Source organism: Aythya ferina, assembly GCF_964211825.1.
Source record: "Aythya ferina genome assembly, chromosome: 2".
NCBI classification, from domain to species: domain Eukaryota; kingdom Metazoa; phylum Chordata; class Aves; order Anseriformes; family Anatidae; genus Aythya; species Aythya ferina.
In genome coordinates this window covers 144307015-144331332 of record NC_140297.1, presented here as the reverse complement: position 1 = coordinate 144331332, position 24318 = coordinate 144307015, and the positions used below count along the sequence as shown (strand labels likewise).

The 24318-nt window shown below is 33.9% G+C and overlaps 1 protein-coding gene across 5 annotated transcripts in view; it reads left to right on the top strand.

The window, feature by feature from the left end:
- Positions 1–24318, top strand: part of CSMD3 (CUB and Sushi multiple domains 3) — a 684493-nt gene that overhangs the window by 458713 nt on the left and 201462 nt on the right. For all 5 annotated transcript variants that reach the window (XM_084509891.1, XM_084509890.1, XM_084509889.1 and 2 more), the window contains 4 exons: positions 633–824; positions 4392–4518; positions 5124–5326; positions 22960–23151. In XM_084509891.1, the coding sequence (XP_084366017.1) occupies positions 633–824; positions 4392–4518; positions 5124–5326; positions 22960–23151 (714 nt within the window). The remainder of the gene's footprint in view (positions 1–632; positions 825–4391; positions 4519–5123; positions 5327–22959; positions 23152–24318) is intronic.

The window sequence follows — 24318 nt, the reverse complement described above, 5'->3', positions numbered from 1 at the left end:
GTCTTGCTCCACAGCTTTAATTCTCTGAAGTGCCCAAATATTTGGCTTGAATTCACTCTATCATCATCATCATTGTTGCCTCCTGCATTTAGTGATTAAATTTACAAACTACTGAAAGCAGGATTAGGGTAGGAAGTTATGAATGCAACTATTTCTTTTGTGCCATAGGTGCTATTCTGCCACTGGTGTTAATGTGCACAATAACAAATCTCCTTCGAAGGCTTGTTTATGAGCCTATAAATGTCCATTCACAAACTAGATTGTCATCAAAATAAACAGGCAGTCATTTTAACTGCCATTTTATAAATTATAATATCATTTCAGAACTGATTGATAATTATCATGAATTCCCTCCTCCGTCTTTAACTGAGCTTTTAGAAAAAAAAAGATGTTACAACAGTTTGGTTGGCAGGCTCAACTTGAAAGTAATAGAGTTACACTCTGAAGTATGACAGAAAGGTACAGACAATTATCCTACTTAGACTATTTAGAAACAGAAAAGAAACCTTAAATATATTGCTGCCTGAATTCTAAAAATACTTGATTTCTGCTAGAAAACAGAAAATCTTATTTTTTGATCAATGTATTTATGAGTTTGATTTTTTAACTACAGTTTGTTATTCTTACTGCAGGTTTTGAGCTTTCACATTGTGAAGACCCTGGCGTGCCACAGTTTGGATATAAAATCAGTGACCAAGGTCATTTTGCTGGAAGCACTATAATTTATGGATGTAATCCAGGTTACACACTGCATGGAAGTAGCCTTCTAAAGTGTATGACTGGAGAAAGAAGGGCATGGGACTATCCTCTGCCATCATGTATTGGTAGTATACCATTTTTTTTTAATTTTATTTTTTTACTTTTTTTTTTCTTTACTTAAACTGCTATCTGAATATAAGCAAGGAAAAAAAATACTCTTGTGTTTTGCAAAGACACGAATATACATGCACCTTGGCAGATCTATTTAACTAGACCTTACCTAATATATGTGAGTGGCGCTACCTTTTTGGGGGTTAAAAAAGGAAAGAAAAAAAGAAAAAGTAATTATTAAACATGCATAATGAAATTGCTAATATGTATATGTCTTGTTAAAGTCAGCAAATAGACAACATAAAAAGCTTAATCAGGACCATATAATTTTAATGATGGGCTATAAAATTAGTTTTCCCTAACTGTATCTAACATTACACTAGAAAAAGCTTTTCATATATTTATATATAAATACTACAAAATAAATTAAAATAAAAAAATGAAGATACTAAGATCTGCGGAGGCATATTGTATTTTTATCACTTCTGTAATTTTGCTGTGATGAATAACAACACATTATTATATACTCTATTACAATATTACAGTAACTATAAGTTGTGCGGTCACCTGCAATTCCTTCCCTGAGAAAGCAAAAATAACACAAGACTAAACTACTCTAGTATTCCTTTTTTTTTTTTTTTCTTCTTTTTTTCATCATCTTTTAGAGGAAATGAGAAATGAGTGAATAGAGGAAGCAAGGGATGAAATGCACTTTGTTTTCAGTTTAAGTTTGACAGAAAACAATGTATTTTGGCATATCTTTATCAAGAGATAGAGCTCGTAAAACAACATATATAAAACAACAATCAAGAACTGAAAAGTTCTCTGAAAGAAGTTATTAAAGAATAAATGCTTAAGTCCCAAATTTGAATATTTGAATATACCCAATGATAACTAATTTCTACATTATTTGGAATATTTGTAACAGTAGAATAAGGAGGAAAGCATGGCACTGGAAAGTGTAAGAAGCAGCTCGGAGGCACAGAGAGAACATACGATGGAAGTTAAAAAAAAAAAAAAAGATAAAATGTGATCCAAGAAAGTTGAAAATGAAAGTTTCATCAATAAATAATATTTTCAGCTCTATTATTTAACATTAAAAATCATAGGATATATCACCTTAGTAACAGAAATAAATGAGTTCTTGCTTAATTTTAAAACAGATCAAGGTAAATCTGCCTAAAGTTATTCCTTCACGTTTTTAATGATTAATGATCTACTTGTGTACTGTGCACTATTTTCACCAACTGTGGGAGATTCAACATCCTTATCCTTCTAAGCAAATATTCAAAACATAATATATATTTTACATCTAGAAGGGCTACAGGAAGGGAATCTCTAGAACAGCTCATGTATATAGGAAATAAACATTGTTGACCCCTTGGAAGAAGGAAGTTTGGAAGAAGGTCCGAAAATGATTAATACAAACTGTCTTGGGATTTAATTATTCAGCTGTCCCTCTCCAACATAGATGCATATAAATGAAAAGCTTGGTCACCTTTGGATTACGAAGTGAATTGGATTCAGAATTGGTATAAACTAACAAAAAAAATCACTAAACTGAAATCTACAGGTGAGGCTGGTCCTCTGTTAAAAATGATGATATACTGTATATCCTGATGGTCTTCATATTCTTTTTTATTTTAATACTGATTCACTGTCCAATTCAGATCACTGTCTTTTAAAAAATTAAAGAAATTAAGCAACCATCTTTTGTGCTGTCACCAGACTCTTTGTGAAAACTACATTATAATTAGTCCTAAATGTTTTGTGTAGATGAACCTGTTTAGAACGTGAACCGCTCTATAGTGTAAATTTGTTCAGTTTTAAATTAATGCTGTTCTGAACACATCTATGTATTCTGATATTAACAGAAGTTACTTATCCATCCAGTTCAAAGTACCATGTGTGATGCAAAATCACAATACATGAGGCACAACTACTCTTAAAAAATATATATATATAAATAAAAGTATTTCCAAGCAGTTCTAGTAGTCATAAATCTTAAACATAATAAACATTATAGTACAGAGTACTATCTACTGAATTTGCAAGAAGATATAAAAATTACTAAATATTTCCTTTAACTTGAAATCCTTGAATCTCTAAACTTGACATTCTGAAAGAATTAAGATTCTTATTAGAATTGTCTTCACAGTGAGCAAACTGGAGAAGATGTTTTGCTTTGTTACTTCTCACTGCCACCAGTGAGGATTCTGCTTTCTGAGAAGTCACTACTGTCATGGCTGAGTCAACAACCAGCAAAAATAGGGAGCTGTAACTTGCTGAAGAGGAGGAAATAAACCACTGGGGAGAGAGGGACCTTCTAAAATCCCAATAAAAAACAAACCAGTAATCCTCTGTGAAAATTAGAATTTATAAATGTACTGTTGTTCGATGGTCCTGGACAAAATGTAATTTTTTTTTTTATTATTTCATTGTTTGCCAATGAACGCTTTTTTCTTTGTTGTGTAATTTATTTATATCCTTACTCCACTGGAAGAATAATAGACTATTCTATCATATGAGTTGAATAAATACTATTTTTTAAAAATTGTTTTTAAAGGATTTTAGGAATTAACAGATTGGCAGAGCGTTTAAAAAGATATGAAATACCACCTGTCTTTAAAAAAAAGTTTTTATTATTTCAGGAAAATACTTCATGATTTCAATTACATTTTATCAGGAAATTCACTGATCATAATAAATCTGTCAACTAAATATTTTAGGTGATATTAAATCAAAATAAAACTGCAGTTGAACTATCCAAAGAGATTTAATCAAAACAGTATTTTGGCTTCGGACTTCACAAGAGAGAAAGCATTAGAGGAACTTTAAAATGAAGGAAGGGGAAATAAGAAAACTTTATAGGCCCAAGGGATTACAAAATAAAATAAAAATCTCATAGATTAGGTATCTAGATTATTATATACTAAATTTTGCCTAGTGATTGGCTGGCTGATGCCAACTAACAGGGATCTACTTACCATCTATTATCCTCTAAGAAATATTATAGCTTCACTATGAGGACAAGTCTCAGGTAAGAAGTCTTACTTTTTTTTTTTTTTTTAATTTTCTAATTTTCTAAACTGAAAGTCTGATTTCCTCTCTGAATAGCCTGCTTTAATTTTTAATTTAGTGTATTTTCTCTCTTCTTTTTCTTTTTCTTTCTTTTTTTTTTTTTTTTTAATTTCCTACTTATTCCTTTGCAGTTTTATTAATTTTATCTGACTGTTTTAGAGTGATGTTGTGTTCTTGTGGTTTTGTTTGTTTCTCTTTTTAAGTAACAATCTTTGTTTCTTTCATTAAACATAGTATACTTTTTAATTATTGTGTGTTCAAAATTATTAGAAAGACCATAGATATGAAAGGAAAATACAGAAATACTCAAGTAAAAACATATTTGCAGGTTTGTTTCCCACACTACTTGAAGATCTTATATGTTGTCATACAATCTTGGGACATACAGTCAGGTGTGTTGTGTTTCAGCTCTGTTACTTATTTAGCAAGGGAGTAGATCTCATCATTGATTGCTCACATGGAAAGCTATCTGTAACATTATGCAATGGTGTTTTCATCAGCTGAATGTGGAGGCCGTTTTAAAGGAGAATCATCAGGAAGAATCTTATCTCCTGGCTATCCTTTTCCCTATGATAATAATCTACGTTGCATGTGGGTGATTGAAGTAGACCCAGGAAATATTGTCAGGTATTGAAAATGAATCTTATAACAAATCTTTTTGAATTATATAATAAGCAATCTTGCATGTATAGTTGAGGAAGAAAGGGATTTAGGATTTAAGATGCAGCTCAGGAACAGTATTTTTCTCATTCTAAACTTCAATATGTAGTCTTGTGTTGTCTAATCAACCCTTAAAATTACTTGTGTTTTTTGTTGTTGTTGTTGTTGTTAACATCTTCAAAGACATACAAAATATTAATTGGAAATCTGGTTTAAAAATAATAATAATAATGAGAATGCAATTATACAGTTCATAATGCTGTTTTAAGAAAAAAAAATATTTTCTGAAAAGTCTGTGGATGCTTATATATTATTTGAATGGCTAAAGCAATATGTATTCATTTCATGGTTCACAAAATTCAAATACTAGTTGCCAAAGAATTTAGCTTTCAAATATATTTCTGTTTTTCTCTTTTATGCATCCAATGATAAAGGTATAAAAATATTGTGGAAAAAAAAATACACTTGGAAATCAAAGTTTATTTGCTTTCTTAGTTGTTTTGTTTTTGTTTTGCTAAAGATACATTGTTAAATAATTTAAAAATGACAATAAAATCATGGTGTTCTTACAGCCTTCAGTTTCTTGCATTTGATACTGAGGCATCACATGATATTCTACGAGTTTGGGATGGACCACCTGAGAACGAGATGTTACTCAAGGAAATTAGTGGATCTCTTGTTCCTGAAGGCATTCACAGTACACTCAACATAGTAACTATCCAATTTGACACAGATTTTTATATCAGCAAATCTGGGTTTGCCATACAGTTTTCAAGTAAGTTGATGGATTTATTTATTATTATGCTGAAATTGGTGACACCATTTCTAACTTCAGTAAGGAAAGAGTTGGTCCAAACTGTCAGATTTGTTCTAAAGCTAATGTTTTTATTTAAAATGAATAAATACAAATCCATGTCATATACTATTTTGGCTTTATTTCAAGACCAACTGGGAAAGCATAGGAATATTTATAATTATGACTAGCATTTTTCACAAAGGAGGTGTTGTAAGCACGTTAACAACTTCATCCTTTTCTAATCAATAAGAGTTTTTGCTTTCAAAGACATCTGTGCAGAATTTTTAATTCCTGTTGCACTTGTATAGGATGAAACAGGAAACAGCACTGCAGGAACAGTAGTGTCCTTCTCCTTTCTGTCTTCTAGCACTATTTCTTTCATCTTATTGGATTAATCAAGCTGGCAGCATAGTGACAAACCTAAACACTTATTTAACTGTTATTAAATCCTTTTTCATGTTGAAATAGAAGAAGTCATTAAATAAGGTCCATTTTGACCTCACTGCTGATCAATGAAATATATATATTTTTCAAGTATATCAAGATCTCATCTCATAATATCATTTTGTTTAGCAGTAGCAATGTTTATAATTTAGTTGATACAGACTTGTACTTTTAATGGTAACATTATTAACATTGTTGTGCTTTCTGTATTTGGTATTTGTGTAAGTCCTTTTTCCCCCTAATGTCATTCTTTCTATGTATACGAAAAATGCATGTGGACACGCACACAGTGATTTGAAGGAAGAATCAAGTGTGTGAATGAGAGGACAAAGTAAAATATAGCTAATTTGTAGTGAAAGAATGCCTCTTCTCTCTTTTATTGGAGCCATGAATAGTTTTTAATTCACAGAATCACAGGATGGTTGAGGTTGGAAGGGACTTCCAGAGATCATCTAGTCCAACCCCCCCCCACCAAGCAGGATCACCTAGAGCATGTTACACAGGATTGCATGCAGGCAGGTTTTGAATATCTCCAAAGAAGACTCCACAACCTCTCTGGGCAGCCTGTTTCAGTGCTCTGTCACCTGAACTGTAATGAAGTTCTTCCTCAGATAGCAATGAAACCTCCTGTGGTTAAATTTATACCCATCACCCCTTGTCCTGTCGCTGGCCACCACTGAGAAGACTTTGGCCCCATCCTCTTTAGATTGTCCCCTCAGGTATTTGTAGAGGTTGATAAAATCCCCTATCAATCTCTTCTCTAGGCTAAGTAGGCCCATCTCACTTAGTCTTTCCTCATAAAACAGATACTCCAATCCCTTAATCATCTTTGTGTCTCTATGCTGGACTCTCTCTAGAAGTTCTACATTCCTCTTGTACTGGGAAGCCCAGAACTGGATATAATATTCCAGGTGTGGCCTCCCCAGCACTGAGTAGAAGGGGAGGATCACTTCTTTCAACCTGCTGTCCACACTCCTCTTGATGCAGGCTAGGATGCCATTGGCCTTCTTGGCCACAAGGGCACACTGCTAGATCATGTTTAATTTTTTTACAACAACCCTTAGACCCCTTTCTGCAGAGCTGCAGGCTGGCAGGTCACCCCCTAGCCTGTGCATTCAGTTATTCTTCCCTAGGGGCAGGATTGCCACTTGCCCTTGTTGAACTTCATGAGGTTCCTCTCAGCCCAACCCTCCAGACTGTCCAGGTCCCTCTGAATGCCTGCATACGCTTCTGGCCATACTACTTTACTAAGCAGGAAAGAATTATATTTGAGGAGAGGGAGGAAAAAGAAATTCTATGTAATTTTGTTTTAATCTTCCATGTACTTTCTTTGAATCTATAATGTTGTCTGAGTGAAACAGATGGTGTCTGCGTACTTTAGCTGCAGTGTAATTAAAAAACAGAAAGCTTACACAGGGGAGGTATCTGCTTTTACTTTCCTCTTGCCATTTTGTGGAAGAGAGTATGAGTATTTAACTGGATTATTGGTGCTTTTACAATATCTGTTGTAGTTTAGTAGCATTCCTCTTGAAGGAATTCAAACCCTTTGAAGACCCCGAATGCTTGACTTTTTATATTATTTCCTTAATTGTTAATTCATTTTGTAGAAAGTGATTTTTAGTTCAGCTTTCCTTAAAGTTTTTTTTTATCAACTGCTCCTACACAATTCAGCATCTATAATTCATTTAATAACTGAAAATATTCACCATTTATATTGTAATATAACTTGTATTAATATAATAATTATAATGTGTTAATATAATAATACAATATAATAATACAATTAATTTAATATTTATAACAAATGTAATATGATTAATACATTATAATAATAATGTAGTTTATGATATAATACATTTAATATGATGATAATATAATAATTGAATGTATTAATGTGATAATTAACTAATATACCTAATATTTCTTCTTTATAATTCACCCAGCAAATACAGAAAAAAAAATTCTATCTGGTAGCAATTAACAACTGAGAGCATTCTTCACCAAATAAAATGGGGGAGGGGGACAAGCCTAGAGAAGCTGATATATTATGCAAACAGTATAAAGATAATTATAATTTAAGTAGTATTTGTAATTAGAGCTGATACTATTAGAATTTTCTCTGTACAGACCTGTCCAAAACAGTCCTTTACAAGGAATCAAAATTAATAATTTTGTAAAAGTTAGGGGTAGGGAGGGAGTTCCAATCCTTCCTGTGAATAAATTCTTCCTCATATCTAACCTATATCTAATCTAAACCTCTTCTGGTGCAGTTTGAGGATGTTCTTATCCTATCACTTGTCACCTGAGAAGAGACTGACACCATCCTTTCTACAACCTCCTTTCAGATAGGTTGTAGAGTGCAATGAGGTCTACCTTTAGCCTCCTTTACTCGAGATACCCAGTGCCCTCAGACGCTCCTCATATATCTCATTATCTAGTTTCTTCAACAGCTTTGTCACTTTTCTCTGAACATAGTACAGCAACTAAATACCTTTCTTGTAATGAGGGGCTGAAAACTGAACTGTCTCAACAGTGATGACTACAGAGGGATGATCACTTCCCTAGTCCTGCTGGCCACTCTATTTCTGATACAAGCCAGGGTGATAATGGCTTTCGCCACCTGGCCACAGTGCTGGTTCATGTGGATGATTGAAAAAAAGCATAGATAACTTGCATCAGATACTAACCTGGATGGCTTAAATTTGACAATAATAGTTTCCAGTCTAGAATTATAATGAATCATATTGCTTACTTTGATTACTTGAAATGGCTAAAACCTTAAACACTCACAAGTCAGTTTTCTGAAATTATGTTTAGTGCCTTTTTATAGCCATGCAGTTTGGTAAATGTTTCTTTATTCACTTTTTAATTGTGGTTCAAAGAAAGACACATTCACCACAGTCATTTAGGAAGATTTTTTGACACTGAACATCATATTTTACTTTTTATTTTATTTCTTTTATTTTCTCCAGTTTTCACTTTTATGAAGTCAGAAAATAGGATTTATTCTTCTTGTGTCTATTCCATAGCAGAACAAGTTTTTCATGTCTTAATGCTTCCTTGTTTGCTGATTTCTTTCAACCATGAGAGGAGACCTTTATATTTAATGATGTAAAATGTAAAATTTGAGGATGACTATTTTCCTACAACTTTTTATTCTTTTTCCTGAAGTTTTTTTTTTTTATATTATTTTTTTATTTATTGTTGTTTGTTTTAATAGCATTGACAAACTTAACAGAAAGAAGCTGTTAAGGCTGTTAAGTAGATCTGTTTCCCTCCATCAGCAATTGTCTTTCTTTAAAATAGCTAACAATAGTAAACGGAATAACCATTTATGGGATTTCAATGGCAAAAATGTCACAGGTAAATGCTATTAAATGACATTAACTATTCAGTAGCTATTATCACTTAGTATACATAGGATATTTGTCTTTTATTTGGGCAAATACTATGAGTTACTGATTCCATGTAAATGCCCTGATAATAGCTTGTAGCTAGAGAGACCTGAAGCTTTGGGACCATAATTATGTTTCTTAATAGGCTGGATAAAGAGTAAAATCTCAGTTAAGCTTTCTCTTCCCTGCATTTCCTTTATTACAAATGTGTGAGCAAAATGGTGTAAGAGCAAGACTTAGTACTTTTTGTTTTCTTTGTGCAAAGAAACATCTCCCTAACCATTTTCCATGTGGAGATTTCACCCTGAAAAAAAAGCCTGTGAATTCATACACTACATCGATTATTCAGCTGTCTTTTTTGGCACTCTTACAGAGAACTACACACAAACTGCTGTGTGACTGGCAAATTCGTCAGCTGAGGTATACAGGAATTACTTTGGTGGAACCATTTAGGTGTCACATTTTTATCTTCAGATACATATAAAGTTCATCCTGCAGCAGTGGAATATCTTTTACATGCAGGACAGAATCAACCTACTTTTGTAGTATTCTCCAACAGTATTTTGGAGAATATTGTTATATTTATTATATATTATTTGTATTTGGTACAAAACAGAATAAAACAGAACAGGTTTGACATTTTGTCATGTGACTGCAAAAATTATTACCCCATGGTAAATACTTTAGATGCCATAGGTATTCTGTGCTCTGCTTCCTGTGACAAGCTCTGGTATTGCATTAATGCAACTTGGGGGTGGATTTTCTGCTGCTCTTCATTTTCAGTATCAGTACTTTCCATTGTGTAATTTGTGAGCCACTCTTTATAGATGTACATAGATACATGCTTACATACATAAACACACATACAAGATGGGATTTTTTCTGTAGGTACAGGTTAGGACTTCAGGACTGTTACTTTTTTACCACACTTAGATTACTGTATAATGCATAAATATAAGTGTGAAGTTATTTTTGGATGTATCATCTGTTTTTCCAAGGTCTTGGCCTCCTGTCACTTATGTATCTTGTATTTTCAGTTAATGAGTGTTATTGAAGATATTTTTTATGTTAGGTAATCTGTACCATAGGAAAGAAAGATACTTTGGAAGTTCTATATGCTACCTTGTAATGGAATGAATACATCACAAAAATGTATCTAGAAAGAAGTGATATTTTGGTAGAATGGCCAAAATACACTTATGTAAGTGAAATTCCTTGAAGGCATATCAAACTAGATTTATACTTGATCACTGATATTTTTTCATGTTCTGTAACTAACCTAGAAATCTTTCACTACTGGAATCCAGAGCCTCTTTCTCAAGCTGTAATTTTTCAAACTGAATATATGAATAATATGGATTTTTGCATCCCACATATATATAAATGACAGATCTAGCAAAGAGATTTGACTGAAACAATGTTCATCCTTCAGTCTTCTATACATGTATATGATTGTGAAGAAAAAAAAAAAAAAGCATCAACTAGAACTTCAGTTATTGACTGGACATATTCAGTTGTGCAGTCTCAGGTTCTCTAGTTTCACTTTCATAAAGGCAATAACGCCTGCAAAAGAAAATTAAAATAACAATTGGATCCTCATTTTCCTCTGTATTCCCATTGTGCTTTTGGAAGGTGTAATGTTGAAACAGAAGCTGTTTTCTGACAAAGGTTCTGTAACTTTTTGCAAGTGACCAATAGTATAATGCTTTCCTAACTCATAAATTTTGATAGTCTTAACAAATATTAGAGTAACAGCTTATGTGTAAGGTTAGAATATTATCAATACTAAGGTCAGTTCTGTATCAATTCCAACCTGTTCAATTATAGTACAAAAGAACTGAAGAAGCAACAGATCAACAAAGAATGAATGCTTCAAATAGATTAAAAAACAGATTAAACACCTTCTTACTTAACCATTTGTCAGGATTATGCCCTGTGTTTAAGAACTCCCAGAACATTGTAGGGTTTTGAAATGGTAAGGCTGCAATGCAAATACACAAATGCATACAAACTGTGACAATTGTAAAAGACAGGAAAAGAAAAAAAAAATAAAATAATAATAATAATAATAATAATAATAATAATAATAATAATAATAATAAAAAAGACGGGAGCAATACCTCCTCTCTTCAGAGGATTCCAATTTACCCAGAGTGCAAAATCAAGGCAAACCAGTAGCGTTGTTCAATACTGCACAACTGTATACAACTGTACCCTTAACAGAACAGGTTGTGAGTATTCTGTATAGAATCTACTTAAACAAATGTATTTTCATTCAGGTCCTCTTAATGATCTTTTCAGTAGAAATGGTATTAAAATCTGCATCATCAGGATTATGATCATTAGGGTTTTCAATGCACAAGTAGCCCTTGTGTGTGATCCAATATCCTAATGATTTTTATTTTTTATTTTCCTGAAAAGCTATTTCTTTCTCCCTGATGCCGTCTGAAACAGGGATAGGCCCAGTACAAAAAGCTTAAAGAACTCTATAGTTCCAAAAGAAGAAAATAAATAATAATTTAGTAATTAAAAAAAAAAAAAAAAAAAAAAAGACACTAAGGTTTAATAAATAAATAAGTAAATAAATAAAACTTCCTCCCCAGCTGGAATGCATTGCCAGCACGATCACGTGCTGTCACAGTGTCTATTTTATGCTGTTTTCCAGCAATTATCTGAAACCATATGTTAATTTATTTGGGGCTGGATTTCATACTCAGTGCCAGAGCTATAAGCAAGTGCTTAAGAGAGAATAGATATTCAGAACTGAAGATTGTATTTTTGTGGAAAAAGAGGTCTACTTATGAACTGGGAAAAAGTAGATTTTAATGTTGTCCAAGAAGTCATAATAAAAACTATGTTTAGTCATCACAATGCATTTTGTTAAAAATATCTGAAGTAAATTGACAACAAAAAAGTCAAGCGAGTTAGATCATATGATTAAACCTACATGTGCAAAGATATAAAATGTATCTGACAGTAAAATCAGAAAAAGTCCCTCTGAAGAGAACTCTACCTCCACACTTCCCCCCACAAAAATTCATCAGACTATACCAGATTACAATGTAAAAGATATTTTTAAAATAGGTTCCGTTAACAATTGCCACTAAATGCTGTTATACATTCTACTGATTTTTAATCAAAATAATCTGGATTCAAATTCTGAATAAAATTTCAATGAATTAATATTTTAGTATGCAGTTAGCCAAGTAGTCTGTGTTTTCCAACTTGAGTTGTGCAAAAAGCACTCTAAAACTTGTAATTACCAGTCATACAAACCATTACTGTTGAAATACAGAACTATAAAATTTCCAGATATCATAAAGAATTATATACAATACAAAATAAAAAGAATGTTATGACTATATAATAACATTTGACTTGGCATCTCTGGCAACCAAGACTTTGTGATTTCTTTCAAAACTCCATCTGTTGTTTGGTCATGAAAAGTCCATCCAAGGAACAGGTGAACCTACACTGAACAGACTGTCTATGGAGTTAAATTGTTAATAAACTCCAAAATACATCAAATATGGACAGGGGTATAACTAAAAACTATGAATATGTGGCATGAGATGCAAACACAAACCAGACAACATTATGTTTCTTTTCTTTTTCTTTTTTTCAAGGCACTGTCCATATTTACTCTCTTTTCTTTCCCCACTTTCTCCTCCTCTCTCCACTCTCCTCCTCCCCTCCCTCTCCAAGGTGACTAATAACTCTCCTACATGTTAAATGAAATTACAATAAACTATAGCTAAAAATATGTCTCTGATAGCTAAGAATAAGGTCCTTGATGTCAACTCCGTGCAGAGAGAAATTTAAGTAATTATTTCAGTCTTTCCAAGAGCAGCGAATTCAGTAAAACATTTTTTTAAAAGATCAGCTTTTTCCAGCTTCTTAAAACTTAACCTGCTTCTGTTACCTTTCAAAGTTTCTGTATGAAATCTTTCCCTATATCAGGATCCTGAGTACACTAAGTAGGCCTTGCAGGCCCTGGCCAGCTTCACACCCTCACCTATGGGCCCATGTGCCCCTTTCAGCTCAGCACGAGACTCCTAAGCAGTGCTTTGCTGGTCTCCAGTCACCTGGCTGGACCCCTTGGACATTTTCTGTAGGGGGCTTTGTACCTGGGTAGATCCCTCAGCCCTGCACGGGCTTCTGGATGAACACACAGTTGTGGGCAGCTTGGATCCTGTACCGACCCTTCTTCCCTATGCTGTGGGAAGCTTCCTTCCTGGGTGGGCTGCAAACCAGGCATAGCCATGATAACGCTGCAGGATTTGGTAGTCATTTTCAGAGGGTAAAGGCCTTTCCCCCAAATCCCTACAATTTCTCACTTGGATTTCCCACTTGTCAAATGTGTACTTAGAGAATAGTATGGAGGATACTAGGCATGGCTTTGCTTTCCATAGATTTTGGTAATAATAGTTATCAAAAGATTGCTAGTCAAGTTCAGGCCTAATGTTTTTTTGCTGGTGACAATTTCACAGAAAAAATGTTTTTGATTCATGTGTGGATGTGCGTGTATAAACCTGTGCATGTGTGTTTGAATAATGCAACAGAGGTTTAAGAGAACAGTACCACACAAAAATGTTACTGCTTATTTATTATCAAGATGATAATAACAAAATGGTAATGTTCCTTTGCTTTACCTTGACAAACTGGGGTTGTACCTTGTAAAGGACTTTGCAGCCATTTCCTTCATGCACTTTTCCATGCTCAATACAAGTTGTTGCTTGTCTGTTTCTGTGAGCCTTGGGACAGGTAGTGAAATCACTGTTGAAGGAATAGACAGGTTCACAAATGCATAAGACACCTGTAACTCATTGAACTTGGTTTTCAACACAGAACAATTCTTTCATTTGACAACAGTCAAAGTACAGAAAATCATAAAGATGATAACTTCAAACTTTGTGTTGCATGTCTATTTTTTTGTTTATTTTTTTTTAACTCCACACAAGTTGGAGTCCCTGTGACATCAGGGAGGGCTACTGCGCAGGAGTGTAACCCTTCCTGCTCCAGTACACACCTCCTCTTCAATCTGTTTCCTGTCCTGGTGTGTTAGTGAGCTTGGTGCTAGGATGCATTTAGTCAATGCTTAATATTAGAGGAAAATAATACTCTGAAAAGTTCAATGAGGGTTATAAAGATCTGTTGGATATGGCCCCAGCTGTCTGCAAGATAAGTACTTGAGGTTTTGGACAGTGGAATGACCTGTTGGCTATGCTAACACTTTAGATTGTCAATCAGGTTGCTGCTGCTGCTCTAAGAAGGTTTGAAGCGTGTAGCCTGGAGTCTGCTACTGACAGTGTGTTACACATCACATGTTGCTCTATCATCTCTCACAATCCATACAGCAACAAGAGAAACGAGACAATCCTCTGTCCCAGGTCTAGACATTCAACATTGACTTTCTTTTCTTCCAGAAATTGATTTCAGAATTCCATCTGTTTCCATATCTTCTTGGAAGATCTTCAACAGGAGTTTATATTGATGATATGGCAATTTTCTTTCTAAGCACTTTTATTTAGAATACTTGAAAATTATTTGAAACAGAACCTCAAACTAAGACATATATTGCATTCTATAAGTTATTGACTCTTAGCTACTCAGAAATTTCTATGTGATAAGTTGTATAAGTATGTATTCTATCTCCTTCTTCAAGTTGAACAAGAGATTTGAACTATGGTCTGCCTCAATTTACTAATTGCATGCCCCATTCTGTTTTCCTCATTAAAAAAAAAAATAATAATAATAAAAAAAAATCTCTCACCTATCTTACACTTCCTAATTATTTAATTACTGTTTCAGGACACTGAGAGGAATGAAACCTCAAGTTAAGTGCCTGTGATGTAGCTAAGAGTTAAGCAAACAGAGAACTTGCCTGGGCATCCTTAATAACCCTGACTGTGCAAAATGTTGTACTCCTTTTGTTGGGGATGGTTCCTGATGAAATTCTGACTCAATGCTTTATTTTTAAAATTTTTCATTTTAATCTTCTGTCCTGGTTTCAGTTAGAACAGAGTTAATTTTCTTCCTAGTAGCTGGTAGAATGCTATGTTTTGGATTAGGATGAGAAGAGTGCTGATAACAGCCCAATGTTTTAATTGTTGCAGAGCAGTGCTTATACCAAGCCAAGGACATCTCAGCCTTTTGCTCTGTCCTGCCAACAGGCAGGCTGGGGGTGCAGTAAGAGCTGGGAGGGGACAGACCCAGGATAGGTGACCCAAACTAGCCAAAGGGGTATTCCATACCATCTGACGTCATGCTAAACAATATATAGGGGTGGCTAGCCGGGGGAGGGGGCCGGACTGCTTGGGGTTAGGCTGGGCATCGGTCAGCGGGTGGTGGGCGGTTGCATTGTGCATCACTTGTTTGTACATATTATTATTAGTAGTACTATTATCATAATTGTATTATTATTATTATTATTATTGTTATTGTTATTATTATTTTCCTGTCTTATTAAACTGTCTTTATCTCAACTCACGGGCTTCACTTTCCATTTCTCTCCCCCGTCCCAGAGAGGGAGGGGGAGGGTGAGCGAACGGCTGCGTGGTGTTTAGCTGCCGGCCGGGTTAAACCACGACATCTTCAAATAATAACTGACAAACTTAGAATCTAAAAAGTCATGCAAAATCAACAAACTAACTCTATGGTTAGAATTTACTTAAGAATTATATTGGCTATTCTCCTAAATCTCTGATAGATCTAGCAGATACTAAAGCTTAAAATAGACAAAAACTTAATGTGTTTCTGTTGGTAGAAGACTGAGTGAAAACAGAGTGGCCATTTGATTCTTTCTTTTTCAGGAAAAGTAGTGTAGCAGGTTGGTTTTGAGATAGAAAACATCAAGGTGACCTGATTCTGAAACAGAAAGTATTAGAGAAGCAGGGAGACTGCACTGTCTATATGGGTAAAGGAGTTTGGGACAGCTTGAATTTGAAGGTGCAGTCTGTCAGGGTTGGTTCAGGCAGAGGCACACCTGAAATGCCAGCAGTTACAGGAAGCCGAATTTAAAGTGATAGGAATTTAGAAGAATATGTTGATTTAAATAAGTTAAGTTTTTGTTTTGTTTTGTTTTGTTTGACATGCTGTGGGTTCAGAAAAGTTAGAATCTTAGAAAACTTAAAGCTTCTGCCCTGATCTTGTGCTCTGCAGTAATAAATAAATAAATCTAGTAATCAGATAAACAAAATTTACTATTTCTTTTCTGTCCAGAAGACATTTGCAAATTAATCAAAACGAAGAAGTAATTTTTTCTCAGGGTTGGTATTCAGGCTCTTTACTCTTTAATTAGACTTGGCATGCATTATAAGACTAAATTTAGAAATCACTGTAACAGTGAGAAATCCAGAGGTTTGGTATATTGATCCCAGCATCAGTGGAATCTGTTACTGCCTTATCACTCTTTTGCATTTATACCATATGCATATTCCTGCATATGGTATAGAGCTGTCATGTTGAGACATTAGTCACGTATCAAATTGCTTGGGCTCATGAATTATCAGAAACCTTTGGACCTTGGCATTAATTTGCTCTTTTCTGCAGCAGGAATGATCAATTTATAATACTTATTTTATTGTTTAAATGTACATTGGTGCCTTATTAATAAACAGATGTATCAAAATGCTTTTATACTCCACATCAACAAAATCTGTAGACAGATCTGTGCTTGGAAGTCTTTCTGGGTACAACTAAATGTTGTTTTAATGGCTTCTGCAGCTCTGTAAGAGCATTCCAAAACACACTCAGTTCTGAAATATGAAATGCTATTGTTGAAACACTTTTGTCATCCCAACCATGTAGATATACAAACTCTATATGTCTAATGTGTCCCCTAATAAGTAATCTACTGAGTATCAAGTTTCATTCAACCCCACCATGAATCTGGAGTTCTTCATCAGGAACTCTTTCTGTGAGCTCTTAATCTAGTACTTGATCTATTGACTTAATTACAGTGTAGTTATTCCAACTGTCAAAAAATAGAATAAATTATTTTTGAACATTTATGTATTTTTATTAGGAAAAAAAGCTCTCAAGTGACCTCACACAAGTTTATGCTAAACCCTGTTGTTCTTGCACCTGTTGTGCTGTGTACTAGGTAATAGAGAGCTTTTGAAGTATGTATTTTTCCCAGCTAAGATATACATGTATTTTATTGCACTGTAATCTGTTACATTTACAAATCATACCTTATGAGGTATTCAAGATGATGTGACATTAAGAGATTTTTTGTAATGCTGAGTTCACAGTGATAACAATGACAATTCTACAATGACAGAATGAAAAATCAATCTATTCTTTTCATAAATTAGCTATCTATTTCATATGTCACAAAGTACTTTAGATCCTATATATGAATAATAATGAAATTGTGATAGCTGGTTCCATTTATTTTGCAGAAAGCTTTCAAGACTGCATTGCAGGTATGATAGCAGAGTTATACAGGACTTCATTGTTCCTGCTCACTCAACAAATATTCATGAAAAAAAATGATGGTCGTTATTGAACATCTAATGGGGGTGGAGATCAGCTCTTCTACTGGAATATCTATTTCAAAAGTAAAGGAGTTAATACACTTTGAAAGAGATAAAAATAAGCTGAAAAAAGATTATGAAAAATAAATAAATTAATAAATTAATAAGTAAGCAGAATGAAGAGGCAAAGAGTGAGAATACAATACAGAAAATGACCTATCAAGACTGGTAATAGAGACCCTCTCTCAATCAAACAAATGAACAAATCACAGTTTTAAACAGTAGTAATGATGGGCACAATCAAATAGAAACTGAAGACTAGAGAAGACATTACAGAAAGATGGAATTAAGAAATTCATTTTGAATATATGATTAGTATGTATTAGCTCTCAAGAAATGTGGTGGTTTTATAACTATATACAGTACTGAAATTTTCCTTTTCTGGTCTTCTTCTTGTAGCACAATTTTTTAACTTTGTCTACCTGAAAAGATATTTCTGTATTTGAAACTTATTTTTCTGACAATTTGATTTGTTTTAAAACAAACAAACAAAACCACAAAAAAAAATAAAAAAATAAAAAGAAAAAAGAAAAAATGACAATTCACTTCAATCTCCTTTTAAGTCAAATATATGATATTATGTGGGTCAAAGTAATATTTATTGTAACAAATATATTCTTGGGGTAAAGGTTAGATTTCTAATATAAACCATTCATATTGGATTTTTCTCTGAGTGGAAGAAAGATTGACCTTATATTCCCTTCCATTCTGTCACATTAGAATTTAAGCGTCTGAGACAGAAATAGATGTTTTTCCCTTGTTATAGTGTCTGTATAGGGAATCTGAAATATAAGACACCTAATTGTTGCATGGACAAAATGAAGTTAAATGAATCCTGCTCGTAATAAAGTAAGTTTAATTTAAACATACTCTCACAAAAAAAAGAAAACAAACAAACATACAAACAAACAAACAAAAAGAACACATATGTTGTTGTCAGAAAGAGAATAAGAGAATAATTAATTTTCACTTTATTCTCACTGCAAAAGTGTGGAAAGGTTTTTGGGTACCTTTTCCTACTATATTCTTTTTAAAGTGATTTAAAGGGAAGGAACTGTAAAGACTTAAAGAACTGTAGATGAAAATGCTTTTTTTAGGATTTTTATAATCCTGAGTTACTTCTACTAAAAAACATAAACCTCTACTACTATCACCACTTTGCATATTATCAAATCCAAATGACAGGAGAAATTTTGTATCCAGATCTGTGAGATTTGTAGAAATGCTTGTATAGGTGTATTTATTTTCAAATGGAAGTGCCAGATTTAAAACTGAATGGAGTGCTTGCTCTTAACAGAAACATCTAGAAGACTTTATATAAAGTAAACATTTTTATATAGAGATAAAGTAAACATTTAGAGCAAGAGATGTGTCAAAACCTTATCTTTATTAGACTTGTCCAATGTTAATACCTATCCACGGATTTTATCCAATTTTGCCCAATCAAATAACCCAGACTAAGACAACTATTCTAACTGTTCAAGTTAGTAGCTTTGTAATGCAACAGTATAGTTGCACTAAGAAGTCCTCACTGCCATCATTAACCTGCAGATAATATTGAACATAAAGTCATACAATTATATAAATAAATAAATCACAAAGCATGTAATGAAATAGGGAGATTTTTTTATCTCTCTTTCTTAAATGGACTCTTTAAAGAATGACTTTAACAGAGAAAGTGAGTATTATTTTCTACAGATTTTAGACAAATTAAGACTAATTATTTATGAGAAAGTAAAAATGAATATGTAGTTTCATGACTCCTATTATGTTTAATGACATGCTGGGTTATTTCCCTCTTCCTTCCTTCCTTCCTTCCTTCCTTCCTTCCTTCCTTCCTTCCTTCCTTCCTTCCTTCCTTCCTTCCTTCCTTCCTTCCTTCCTTCCTTCCTTCCTTCCTTCCTTCCTTCCTTCCTTCCTTCCTTCCTTTTTTATTGAAAATATATTAACTTATTCTATTCAACCTATTGAGAATCTATGTATGATGTTAACGGTTGATTCTAAAATAAGAGCTCACCTTGTCTGTCAGATTATTTCATAAATCCTTCAATTAGAATTGATACTATTAATAAAGCCTTGCAAATTACCTAACAAACTCTGAAAAATGAGAATTAGACTTTTAAAGATGGAGTGCTTAAAAGCCTAAAATCCAGACTTAATAGCAATTTATCTGCTTCTGCTGTGGATGCAGAGCACCTGTCTTTTGCATTTTAATGCTGTAATGCAAAAATCAGTTTTAAAGCAGTCTTTTTATTTTTAGATGAAGTCTCTGTGTATTTAATAGGAATTCACAAAGTTTTAAAGGACCTCTGGAGACCTCTAGTCCAACTTCTTGATCATAGCAGTCAAACAGATCATACTGCTTAGGGCCTTGAATATCTCCAAGGTTGCACATAATATGCTGTAGTTTAACCCCAGCAGGCAACTGAGGACCACACAGCCACTCACTCCCTCTCCCCAGGTGGAAGGGGGGAGACAATCAGAAAGGTAGAAGTTTGAGAACTCATGGGGTGAGATAGGGATGGTTTTCTAGCTCAAGCAGAAGCTGCACATGCAAGCACAACAAGCAGGGGTTCACTCGCTACTTCCTGTTGGCAGGCAGGTGTTCAGCCACTCTCAGGAAAGCAAGGCTCATAACACATAATGGTGTCTTGGGAAGACAAATGTCATCACTCCAAACTTCCCCTTCACACCCGTTTCCTCCTTCTTTCCCCATCTTTTATGGCTGAGCATGATGCCATATGGCATAATTTTGGCTAGTCTAGGCTGGCTGTCCTGGCTGTGTCCCCTCCTGGTACACCCCCAGCATACTCGCTGGCAGAGCAGCATGAGAAGATGGAAAGTCCTTGGCTTTGTATAATAAGTACAGCTCTGCAACAACTAAAAACAACAGCATATTATTACCAAAATTCCCAAACACAATATTTTATGAAGTTTCTTTCGAGCTGTTTCTTCAACTAGCTGAGGTCTCTCTTCATAGCAGCCCCGCATATCAACTGATCCCCCAGTGTCTGGAAACTTGGCAAGAGATCAGTCTGTCCCATTGTCCAGGTAGTTAGCAAAGGTGTTGAACAATACTGAAGTGATATTGTGATTTAGCTCCAGTATCTTATTCTGTTGCATGCTGCATTTACAAGATCTACTAGTATAGCACAGTGAAATCTAGTAATTCCATATTTTATTAATATACTTTAAATTAGAAATCAGTAGCTCATTTGAAGATATAAACAGGAGTTCTGGTGTACTTGGTCAGGCTGGGATGTAGATAACTTTTCCTGCAACAGCCCATACAGTGCTGTACTCTGCACTTGTAGCTAGAACAGCACTGGTATCACACCAGTGTTGTGTCTACTGCTGAGCAGTGCTGGCACAGCATCAGGACTCCCTCTAACACTCACAAAGCCAGCAGGCTGGGGATGGTAAAGCATTGCTCGTTTGTGGGAAGTAGAGAGTAATTTACTTCCTCTGTACTTCCACATGTTCTGCATGGGCTTTGCTTTTTTTTTTTTTAATATATATATATTATTATTATTATTTATTATTTTTCCTTCTCCATCTTCACTCTTCCCTTTAGTCAAATTATTTAATTCATAATAATTTTCCCGTAATAATTATTCCTCCCTTAATTAAATTATCCTTATCTCAACCCATGAGTTGTTTCTTTTCTTTTCTTTTCTTTTCTTTTCTTTTCTTTTCTTTTCTTTTCTTTTCTTTTCTTTTCTTTTCTTTTCTTTTCTTTTCTTTTCTTTTCTTTTCTTTTCTTTTCTTTTCTTTTCTTTTCTTTTCTTCTTCCCCTTCTCTTCTGAGGAGGGGGAGTTAGAGGGTGGTTGTGGTGGATTTCAGCTGCCTAGCAAGGTAAAACCAGCACACCTGGTCATTGTGTCTGAGGCAGAACTTCTAAAAACTGTTGTGATTATATTAAAAAAAAAAAAAAAAAAAAAAAAAAAGTCTTTCATTTGTTATCATCAGTTAGCATTTCAAAGAAATGTTTATTTAATCTTTGAGAAATATGGAGGAAAATTTTCCCTAATTTCTGTTGAACGTATATTTTATTTTATTTTATTTTATTATTATTTTTTTCTTTATTCAGGACTTCTTAAATGGAAAACAACACCACAAGAAACCCCATAACATTTTGTTTATTTATTTATTTTTGAATATAGATTTTTTTTCTTTAAGGGAAGTAATAAATTTAGACCAACATATCTTCTTCAAGAATATGGTAAATATGTAAAACCCCCACGTTTCAGATTAACATATTGCTTTCTGCTCATATTAGCTCCCCAGAACGAGGGTATCAAAACTGATTCCTAGTCCTGCTACCTTGTGTTTATGTTACGGAGACTGCTGAGGTCACTGGGTTTGCTTCCACATACCACCCTGACATTTGTTATTTATTCATAGTGCATATAGCATGTTGCAGTTCTATAATGTAAGTAGGAAATATTTACTTTAAAAAACATCAATGTGCTTACTTGTCACTTAAACTTTCATATTTAGCTGCATAACATTAAATAATACATTGATCGTAGTATGTTAAAACTTGGGAGAATATATATAAATCTCTAAATAACTTCTCATTGTGATTCTGTGTGGACCACGGGAATAATCTGTATTTATGTATTAGGTATAAATATCTTCTCTCAGACTATGTCTATGTATGCTTTTGTGTAGGTGATTTCTTTAATAGTGTTGCAAAGGCCTAGCACAGTAGATATTTTATTCACAAGGGTATAAATATAAAATGAATGAGATTCACTTACAAATTTGCAACTAGGTGTTACACAGTACATAGATTTAAGAAGTACAGGATTATGGAGAATTTAAGATGTATGTAAGCATAGCTTACAATCTGAGGTTCTTAGTCTACTTTCTATTACTTATATTAATAATTCCTCTTAGTAAGTCCTGAGTGTCCAGGGTGCTACTAAATCTTCTACTTTTCTTTTTACAAATTTCAGTGTTTCACAGAATCTGTCCCCCAAAAAAATATTAAATAAACATTAGACACTGTAAATAATTAAAACGTGGTTAAAAAAAAAAAAAAAAAAAAAAAAAGCTTTTATAAAAGCTGCATACTGTTGTCCATATATGTTTGGATGATTTCTCAAAATTTTAGAAGTCAGTAGGAAAAATTTGGATTTGCAGAGCTACCTGATTAGAAAAATGTAATGTGACAAACATGGATTGAAAAGCTGCCTACTTTATTTTATTTTTTCCTCTTCTCTGATAGGCTCTGTAGCTACTGCCTGCCGTGATCCTGGTGTCCCTATGAATGGAACTAGAAATGGGGATGGAAGAGAACCTGGAGACACTGTGATTTTTCAGTGTGACCCTGGATATGAATTGCAAGGAGATGAGAGAATAACCTGCATTCAGGTAGAAAATCGGTACTTCTGGCAGCCCAACCCACCAGTCTGTATAGGTATGCAGAAAACAATCAAAGAATGCTTTCCAAAATTTTGAAATTCTGGTGTAATTAATCTTACTGCTCTAGGAATTTTATTGGAGGAAACAAATGCATATTTGTTATTTACTCTGTATAAAACTTCAGTGGGAATTAACAGAATCTTTCCTCTGTAGTTGTTAGTGTGATAGTTGTTATCCTTTCCCTTACAAGGCCATGTTATTTATAGCTTGATGATCCATGAGAATGAAAGCAAGAAAATCAGTGTCAATTACACTGTTAGCTTTGCCTTAAAAATTAAAGAATGGTGATAACTGTGGAGAATATGTTTAAAATTCACATGCCCATATGTAAGGGCATATCACTGAGAACTTTTATAGATAAGGTAAAATTATGCAAGGAAATAATTAGAAGATGGTACATTACCATTACTGTGGCAGTCTTCATTAATTTACAAAGAAAAAATTATACCATTTATTTCTGGAAATACTGTTTTAGTCTCTAATACTATTCTGGTTAACATAGTTCATATTAAATAGATTTTGAAAGCATTCAACTTGGTTAGCTGATTCATGGTGAAAAATAAGAAATTACAACAGTATATGAATAGATGGTAACCTTCCAATAACTTCGTCTGAGGCAAATCCTAATCACTATTATTGATCTCAGAAAAAATGTATACTTCCAATAGCTATGGGACAAGTAAAGTTCAAGGACATATGTGCTTTTTTGAAGATCTGGCAGCAGTTATGTATATTTGAGGTGATATAAATATATTTAATATCTCTTATTAAATAAAATGAAAGCAACTGATATCAATATGTATTTAATTTATTTTGTTAATATGTATGTGTGTAATGTTTAATATCTTTATTGATGATTTGGATGAGGGAATTGAGTGCACCCTCAGTAAATTTGCAGATGGCACCAAGTTGGAGGGAAGTGTCAATCTGCTAGAGGAAAGGAAGGCCCTGAAAATGGACCTGGACAGGATGGATCAATGGGCCAACAGGATGAGGTTCAACATGGCTAAGTGCTGGGTCATGCAGTCTGGCCACAACAAACTCATGTGATGCTACAGGCTTGGGTGAGAGTGGCTCGAAAGTTGTGCAAAAGAAAAAGATCTGGGGGTGTTGGTTGATGCTCAGCTGAACATGAGCTAGCAATGTGCCCAAGTGTCCAAGG